Source organism: Platichthys flesus, chromosome 11 (genome assembly GCF_949316205.1).
Source record: "Platichthys flesus chromosome 11, fPlaFle2.1, whole genome shotgun sequence".
In the NCBI taxonomy this organism is placed as follows: Eukaryota; Metazoa; Chordata; class Actinopteri; order Pleuronectiformes; family Pleuronectidae; genus Platichthys; species Platichthys flesus.
The window spans coordinates 19,446,265-19,455,034 of record NC_084955.1 but is presented as its reverse complement, the minus strand read 5'-3'; the positions used below and the strand labels follow the sequence as shown (position 1 = coordinate 19,455,034).

At 44.0% G+C, this 8,770-nt stretch overlaps 2 protein-coding genes across 3 annotated transcripts; both read right to left on the bottom strand.

The window, feature by feature from the left end:
- Positions 1 to 1,718: 1,718 nt before the first annotated feature.
- On the bottom strand, positions 1,719 to 5,071 carry LOC133964473 (trypsinogen-like protein 3). The gene is given in 6 exon segments (XM_062398568.1): positions 1,719 to 2,013; positions 2,224 to 2,360; positions 3,687 to 3,869; positions 3,872 to 3,930; positions 4,760 to 4,901; positions 4,986 to 5,071. Coding segments are annotated over 6 exon segments (759 nt in total). The 5' UTR covers positions 5,023 to 5,071; the 3' UTR covers positions 1,719 to 1,812.
- A 1,843-nt stretch (positions 5,072 to 6,914) lies between these two features.
- On the bottom strand, positions 6,915 to 8,183 carry apoc2 (apolipoprotein C-II). 2 transcript variants are annotated; one of them, XM_062398566.1, is made up of 4 exons: positions 8,087 to 8,183; positions 7,764 to 7,823; positions 7,512 to 7,674; positions 6,915 to 7,424 (listed from the first exon to the last, which is right to left on the bottom strand). In XM_062398566.1, the coding sequence occupies exons 2-4, from the start codon at positions 7,807 to 7,809 to the stop codon at positions 7,334 to 7,336; spliced, it is 300 nt and encodes a 99-aa protein (XP_062254550.1). In that variant the 5' UTR covers positions 7,810 to 7,823; positions 8,087 to 8,183; the 3' UTR covers positions 6,915 to 7,333. The 2 variants fall into 2 exon arrangements, with proteins under 2 accessions (XP_062254550.1, XP_062254549.1); XM_062398565.1 differs by having other exon boundaries at positions 8,083 to 8,149.
- Positions 8,184 to 8,770: the final 587 nt, after the last annotated feature.

Genomic DNA, 8,770 nt, shown 5'->3' with positions numbered 1-8,770 from the left:
TGGCTTTGTTTGGCTCTAGTTTCGCCCCACTGCCCTGGATGATGGAGGATGGATGGATGGATGATGGTGGATGACATGTTAGCATGCTGACAGTAGCATTGAGCTCAAAGCCCCTTTGTGCCACAGTACTGCCTCGCAGTACACAGTTGGTAATGAGGCCTTAAACTCTGTTCTCTGGGAACTTCAAAGCACGTTGCTCCATCACCTCTCCACTGTTTATCACTGTTTAACTTCATGGAATGGTGCGCACGTGTTTCAGCTGCAGGGGAAATAAAAAGATGAGCCCCGGCTATAAATTGAAATAAGAAATGAGCTGTGATGTCTGCAGAAGCACGTAAGATAACTCCCAGAGTGCTGGTGGAAATGACCACGGACGCTTCATATGTCTTAAGCAGACTGATAAACCAGGGGAGGCGTCACACCGGGAGGTAGATCACATTCAACTCACCACAACAAACTGCATATAATTTAGGATTAAGTCCACAAAGAGGCAGTACAATACTCCCACAGGATTTCAGGCTTGTTGCGTTTGGTATCTTGCCTCAGGGAACAAGTGAAGTTTCTATTGTATCTGTTACAAAAGCCAACAATTACAGACACAATAGCTGTTAAATAGATATCAGCCAAATCCCCCCCGAATTGTAAACAATGACTCTCCAAATTGAAAAAAAAAACAACAACGACAACACAAACAGCAGCTCCTAAAACCCACAGCAATTAATATCACACTGTGGCATCGCAGTCACCAGAGTCAGCCCCTCGGTTTGTCCTCTGACTCCCGCTGGGGTGGGAGAGGGAGCAGGGGAGAGGGGGTGAGGAATGGGAGAGAAATGCTGAGAACATATGGCAGGGTCGCCCCTATATCTGCAACTGCACGGGTGATTATGGACACAGCTGTCAGTCACTTTGCATGGAAGTGTGTCTGTGTGTGCACATGTGTGTAGGTGATTTGGGGAGTGTGTGTGTGTGTGTGTGTGTGTGTGTGTGTGTGCGACCCACTCCTCTGTTCCACTGTTCCTTTGTGTCTCTGTGTTGTTCCGTTTGATCCACGTGTTTATGGCTAGAACACATTTTTTGCAGACGTATTGATGAGTTCACATTAAACCATGTACAACACTTTAGGATTTACATCACCTGTCCACACAGTCATGAGCAGAGCTGTTCTTTCTCTCTCTCCTCTCACACAAGCACGTCTTGTTTATTTATGATTGGGCTTTACCTCCATCTAGTGGGCATTTACGTTATTGCTGCACGACTGGAATCTGGGCAATTTTTGCATTGTGCCATATTCCAGTGCAGAGTCCACGATCAGGCTCATTCTGTGGATTTCTATGTCACGACTGAAATCCACTGAAATGGCCACCATGCTTTTGAAAACTACCATTAGTACTGAGTTTAAGACCCTTCACGGGTCGTTAATCCAATTTATTATTTAGAAACAGCTGATCGGAGGATGTTGTCCTCCAGGAGGAGACAGCCACAAGATTTAGAGGTGTTGGTGTTCAACATGTGGAACAAACAAATGTCCCCTGTCACGTCTAATTCCCTCCCAGTGTCACCCACACAGCCGCGCATGTGGAGCTATGATGTAGTGGGAAGGAATCAGAGCCAATTAGCAGCAGCTATTAGCCAGCTGTGGAATGGGTTTACTAAGGCAAATGAGGAAAAAGGAGCAATCAGAGTTAAGGGTGCAGAAAAATCATGAATAAAACATGAACAACATTTTATTTTATTTTATTTTTATTGTGTGCGTAGGATATATATGGCATTCCGATTTTTTTTTAGTTTTACTGGAAGGGTGAACTGGAAGAGTTAGTCCCTGCCGCCTTGTGTAGTGGTCGAAACAGTGGTCGGCAGGATCGGTGGGTGGTGGGCCATCACTTGGTGGATCCAGCCATTGTACCGGCAGATCTTGGAGTAGACACTCGGGTCAGCTGGGTCTCTGCAGCCATGGCTGAACCACTGCACCCCCTGCAGCTGGCCTCCGCACACCATCACACTGCCGCCATTATCCTGAAGGGACAAGGGGGGGGGGGGGGGGGGGAATGAGCTACTCTGTTGTGACGGTTTATGGAAAATGGCTTTAAACAAGTGAGTTAAAATGAAAAGAGTGATACACAGGAGGAAGACTGGGGAACGAGAGACAGAGTATTTAAAACTGCAGACAAGTGAACACATGCACGTATATATATTTTTTCTTCTTGGGGTTGTGTATATTCTCACCATGCAGTTATCTGTGTCTGCTTGACCAGCGCAGACCATGCCCAGGCTCCAGTACAGGTACTCAGGGAAAGTGTTCACACACGTGTGATCATCCACCACCGGCACGGTGATACACTTCAGACGCTGCTGAGGCTCGTCTGTTTCGTGGAGAAGGATGAAGGTGAGTCATTTGCCCTGATTCTTTCAAACTAAGTACTTCAAATCGCGCTGGTGAGTCATCTGAATATATAACATCAATACAATTTAGGTGTCGGGATATATCCACCACCATTACTCATCAACCTGCCCCCCCTCGCTCCCTTTGCCTTGCCTTCAGCGGGTCTGCGGATTAGTTTCCATTTTTATGCAGTGCCACCACTGGCACCGGTGCATAAGGTCGAACCCTTAAATAAACACCATTTTCAAGGTCTTCCGCTTTCAATTAGTCTCAATCACTGACTGGGCATTTTGGCAGGCAATTAGAAACTCCTCTGATTACAGAAAGCCTTTTTTAAACTCATTATTAAAAAAGAGTGTTCATGCCTTGTTAGCGCTGCGGTGACCAGAATGTTGATGAGCCGCCGATCAGAATCCAACGTTTCCCGGGAATCGTGATGAAACTATGAGAGTAACAGAGCTTCGATTTGTGTCTTTCCAGTTCATGACGAATGCTCTTAAGAGGTCGATGCTACTTGTTCCAAGGACGTCAATCTGGGTAAGTGTTTGAAGAGGACACGTGGCCCCAATGAGAGCAAGCATTTAAACAGGGAAGGTTTCACGTATCAAGAATTCCGTAGTTATTTTTAATATTTCAGTTGCAAAGACGTTAAGGTTATTCTAAAGGTCATAAGAGGGCATGTGCCAGGCCAAGGAATAGTCCTGTTAACAAACCCCCTGGAAAAACAAACAAAAAATGGGGGGTTTAAACGTAGTATTTTTTTACGGATTACATAATCATGATTCAGTTAGCTTATCCTTAGCAAAGCTAACCGCCTGCAACATGGTTCCAGATTCATAATTTCCTCCTAAAAATAATACTGTTCAGATTTCCATGGATCTTTGTGTGAGCACAGCAGTGACAAGGTACACACTGTATCTCACCCACCTGCAGAGAAATGCCCCTCTGACATCTGCATGTCCAATAAAAACCCTGCATAGCATTAAAACCGCAGGGAACCACAGAACTAATTAATCCAGTAATTAAATGTAATAGAAAGGTATAAAGTGAATGAGTTTATTTTGTCAAAGTATCCAACTATTGATTTAAAGCAGTTCTCAAGGGGGAAGGTTTGTTTGCAGTAGAAACCAGGAGCCTTCAGCTGAGATCTCACAGGGAAGCTGGAGTTCAACTCTTTGTAGGACAGGTAATATTTGAGGACTGGATTAGGGAACACTGGTTTATCTTGTAATTGCACTGGAGTCTAATGTGGAAACAAGCTAATGAGGTGCTAAAGCCACAGTATAGCTCTTGTGAATTCACTTACCGTGATTGGGCCTGGTGGAGCCCCAGCCGCTCACAGAGCAGATCTCCCCGGGCTGCGGGCAGCGGCTGGGCAACGGGACCGGCTGGACGTGCTGGTTGAACTGGGCCGGCCGGGCCAGACGCACCATGGTGAGGCTGTGGAGGGGCGAGCGGTACGGGCTGTGACGGATCACCTCGGCGACGTGGATGTTCCTTCCTCCAGCGTCACATCGTGGTCTCCCAGGGTTGCAATGGACCCGTGGGCTCTGGGATGAGAGGAGGTGATTTATAGAGATCTCTGAGGCCTCAGGCAGAGACTGGCCCAGGACTAAGGAACTGTAAATCTTCATCAGACGAGAACAAAAGGCTAATTGGTGATATTTATTTAGCAAGTTCAATTTTGCAGTTGTTCTGTTAACAGTGTCCAGTCTTATTAACACTAAGAACCACCTCATTTAACATCTCAACACAAAGACTCATCCCACGACTCCCTGACTGACTCCTCTGCTGGCTCCAGGCCGATTATCATGTTATATTTTGCTGTTATTTATTAAAGTGCACTAGGACGTGTGCAGTGCTTCGTGAATCACTCGCGAGAGGGAAACAAAAAACACACAAAAATGTTCTGCTTTTTTAATCTCGTCAGGAGAATTGTGCGAGACACAGCCGGAGCTGGAGGCTGAAGGTCACGAAGGAAACACGCTGCAGCAATTGCATTAAACGTCAAGAAAAAATATGCTTGATTTAAATAATACATGGTTGGAATTTAGCAAAGTGGAATATATCCAGCACTTCAGTCGGGTTTCAAATAAGCCCGCATGGGATTTAACTGCGGATATTGGGAGGAAATTGGATGCACGTTAAACTGAAGCGCGGCTATTAAGGAGGAAACCTTTTTGAACCACTATTTACATTTTGCCTCGTAAAAAATTGCCAAATCAAATTTAGTTATAAAGCACATTTAAAAACAACCGGAGTCGACCGAAGTGCTGTACAATGAAAATAAAATGAATAAGAGAAGATAAAAATAAAATCTCCCTAGAAAGATCAGTTGCATTGAGTTGTTATTTGGCGTTAACAGCCACCAGTACTCACGTGGGTGCACAGGCATGGGAGGTCACTATCCACCACTGGTCGATGAGAGCTCCGCTGCAGGACATTCTCCCATCGTGCAGGTGAACCTGCCAGGGTCTGGAGTGAGGCGGGCACTCCTTGTGTTCCCCCAGGGGAGACGCTCCTGTAACACGATGAGAAGACACTGAAACCAGAAGAACTTTCTAATGTCGATTATTGAATATTCAATGTGGTAAAGAGTATCTACCTGCCAGCCCCAAAGCGAGCACCAGGAGAAGATTCATTCTGTGCCTCTGTTGTTCTGTAACTGATGACTTGTTTGATCGGTCGCGTCTTTATACCTGCAAACTGTTTTCAGGTCAGTGGGAGGAACTTGCTACTTTATTACCTGACAGCTTCATTTCCAGTTTGGCTGTAACCATTGCGATAAACTGAGGGATTTCAACAGGTCCACGATCAGCTCTGGAGACACACCCTGTTTCCTGTGACCTTTTTATTCTTGTCCTGAGATATGATGGTATATGAATTTTACATTTATGAGGCTTATGAGATTTCAGTGTTTGTGCTTTGGGGAAGTTTATGTTGTTTTCATAGAGACCTGCTGTGCACAGCTTCTGTGGGGCTCCATTAAAACCCCTTTTATGGTCAGTCTGTGTGAAACCCTCACTCTACAATAGACAATTATCTCACGGATGAATACACACTGCGGCTTCTGAAGCAATACGAAAACTAGTAATGAAAAAGATAAAGAGTGGAGATATGAATCACGCTGCTGGGAAGTTCTCATTAAGTTAATGTTTTACGACAGTGTTAATACATTTGTTAATATTTCACCATGACGCAGTTTTAAAAAGGGCTGTTTCAAAATGTCACAGATTACACAACTCTGAATGTTCCTGTTTGAAGACGGCTATGATTGGAAAAATGTCTTATCATATATATATGGTTTCTAAATCCATGGTAGAGCAAGTTGTGGCTCTCAGGTTTGAAAACAACTGGTTGAATGTGTCCCTGATGGTTTGATCTCTGGACACTTGGGATTAAAAAGGCATTTTGGTGTCAAATTAATAGTTTTGTTGACTGAAAATAGACAAAAAGCCTTATTGGATTTTGGTGGTCAAGAGTCAAGGGTCAAAGGTCACAGTCAATCTGATGTCATAAAACACATTTTTGGCTATAATTCAAGAATCAGCTATCATGTATCAAGTTGGATGAATAATGAAGTTATGACATTTTACATTCAAAAGGGTCAAAGGTCAATTTCACAGCGACATCAAGATGCACTGTAAAAATATGTGTCGTTTTATTTATCATCTCAATCGACCGTGTTTCCTGAAACTTATAGATATATAGAGTGTAAGTGAAAAGTACCTAAAAAAAATGTACTCTGTTAAATTAAGTTGCTGTGACAAATCTAAAACCATTAGAATATAGAAATCCAGGCAGTGGAGAGTTTAATAATATAAATGTTAGAATCCAGTTAGTTGAATAAAGTCAGATCAGATCTGTCAGATTTCCTCCCTGCTCCCAACAATGTAGAAAATGTGTAAATCTTCAGTTGTGCAGATTAAACTGGTGTCAAACCAGATCGGTACATTGTTATTAGTTGAAAGAAAACTTGAGCAATTAAATCTGCTAGATGAATGCAGTTTGAACAGAGCTGCAGAAACATGGTCCTGCATGTTTCATTTCTCTTCATGAGTACACATAGATAATATTCTTTTAGAAGTATTGGAATATCATGGTGCTTAAAACGCATGCAGATGTTTGTCCTATGGCTCTCAGACACAGTACACATCATTTGTTCAGCTACACGCAGTGATACTTGAAAGCAAATCCTTTGTTTGTGTCGGCTGCAGCTTCTGAAGAGGCCACACGTTGCAGATCTGTGCATTAATTAGAAATCAGAGCTTGTCAGAATCCACAAAACAAACTTCACACAGTCTTTGTGTTTGTGTTGTTCATCTCTGTCGGTGTTCTCTGCAGTTCTCTTTTCATCCATCATTGATTGAGACGTGGGGCCTGTGTCCGGGGCGCTGCCTCAGCCCCGTGGAAGAGTCTGACGCCTCATCGCAGATTCACACAGATGAAAACACGTGAACATTTGACACAAACAGGAGAACAACTGACTCCATCGATCGCATAATGAAAGTATCATTAACCTGCCAGACACCAGTTTGTTTGTATAAATATGTTTATTTCAAGATAAGATACAAATAGTTTTAATTCATTCAGAGGTGGAACTATGAGGACACAAATTCACCAGTAGGTGGCGTTAGATCACAGCGTTTTTTGCATTTTGCTCGTTCTGACACCCCCGTGGAGAAATCCACGAGGAGATGCTGCTTCTTTTTCTTCTGCTTGCAAAGTTGTTCTCCCCATTTTCCTCCGTGCAAGCGTTAAGGTGTTTATTCAATACAGTCTTCATTTTGTGGCCGTTGTCTTTTTCCTGGGTACGTTGATGGTGAAGATGCTGTTTGAGGTTGGGATGTTCGGGTGAAGTGAGATTAGAGGCAGAGGTCAGATTGTCAAACGACGCTGTAGCCTCTCTCCTCGAGCTTTTAAAGTTTCAGTCGCTGGAAATCATTTGTTTTTTTACTGCGGGGCGTAGAAGAAGTGGTAGATCTGGTCATGAGCTATGTTGGCGTAGGTGCTCACAACCGTGGAAGTATCCAAGTAAATATTCCTGCAGGTTGCACACAGAGAAAGACGAGTTTAAAATGTGAATCTACACTTCAATTTTCATGTATTTTGCATTTGGGAAATCTCTTACTTTGCCTTCTCCTCCAGCTTCAGGCCCCTGATGCTCTCCAGGTATCCACTGGCCGTGCTGACGGTGTCCTGGTAGAGGGACTTGACTTTGTCGGTGATCTTGGTCAGAGTCCCCGCCTGCTCCTCCTCTTCGGTCTGCCTCGTCACACGGAAGCCTTCAGCACCTGAGAGAGAGAACAAACCACAATAAATAAGTCAAAGTCAAATGGAAAACCAACATTTCTGTATCGATTTCAAACTGGAAATCACTTACTGAGAGCGAGGAGCGCGACGAGCACGGCAACGAGCAGCAGCTTCATCTTGTCACTTGGATCTGTGAGGACAGAGAACAGTAACATTCAGGGCTCAACTCTTTTCATCCACTAGGGTGGGATGTTGTCCCAGGGTTTGATATATATTTGTGTTGATATTCCCTGTTCTGATCTTTTTCCTCCTCCACGAAAACATCAAAACCTTTTCTGACCTTAAACCTCAAACCCATCAACCCTCTTTGAGCTCTATCTCTCCTCGTGCACCAGATTCACACGTTGTAAGACGTTAAAACCCTGAAAGTGAAGTGGAAGTGTCCGTACTCACTCTATTCCTCTCCAGAAACGAAGCTGAGGCCCTGTTGGCTCGAGCCATTTATATAGGAGAGTAAATGGGTTGACTTGTCGCTCCCGGAGCCAAAGTGCACTGTGTGGGAGATAAACCTGCTCTGTTGTAAGGTTTGTGTTTGCAGGACCATGTGTCACATTGTGTCTTGATAAAGAAACAGCATCAAAGGGGGATTTAGACGTCGTCAGGAGTCAGAAGTTTAATCTGGTTTCATTTGTATGAGGAGAGGGATTGAGCGGGGGGACGGGGGGGGGGGGGTATTTCAAATACACTGTGATCGATGTTGTTTCTCCATTGATTGCGTCAGTAGTTCATTAATGTAGCACACTCATTAACCTTGCCCAGGTCACAAGCCTACAGAAGGAGGTCCTTGCATAACCGAAGGTGGTGCGTTCGTGTCCGAGTCCTGATAAGATGGCTCCAGGTCTAGAGGGTGTTGAACACGTCATCCGGGCTAATCCAGGTTATGACACATTAAGGCCAGTTAGATAAGATTCGTCGTGCCACAGCTGGAAGGAAGCTACTTGTCCTGTTTCTCTTTCAGTCTTCCTGGGATATTGTACATATAACAATTATTAACAATAAGAGTATTGGGGATATCTCTTGCAGATTCAGTACCTTTTTTTAATCACCTTTTGTAAAAAAAAACATTTTTACAGACAT

What these genes read in the sequence shown, in the direction of transcription:
- apoc2 (XM_062398565.1), bottom strand. Translation starts at nt 8,134, where the DNA reads ATGGCTCGAGCCAACAGGGCCTCAGCTTCGTTTCTGGAGAGGAATAGA. An exon ending in TCTGGAGAGGAATAGAGTGA is followed by an intron (nt 7,824 to 8,082) that starts GTACGGACACTT and finishes CTGTCCTCACAG; the next exon opens with ATCCAAGTGACAAGATGAAG. An exon ending in AAGCTGGAGGAGAAGGCAAA is followed by an intron (nt 7,425 to 7,511) that starts GTAAGAGATTTC and finishes TGCAACCTGCAG; the next exon opens with GAATATTTACTTGGATACTT.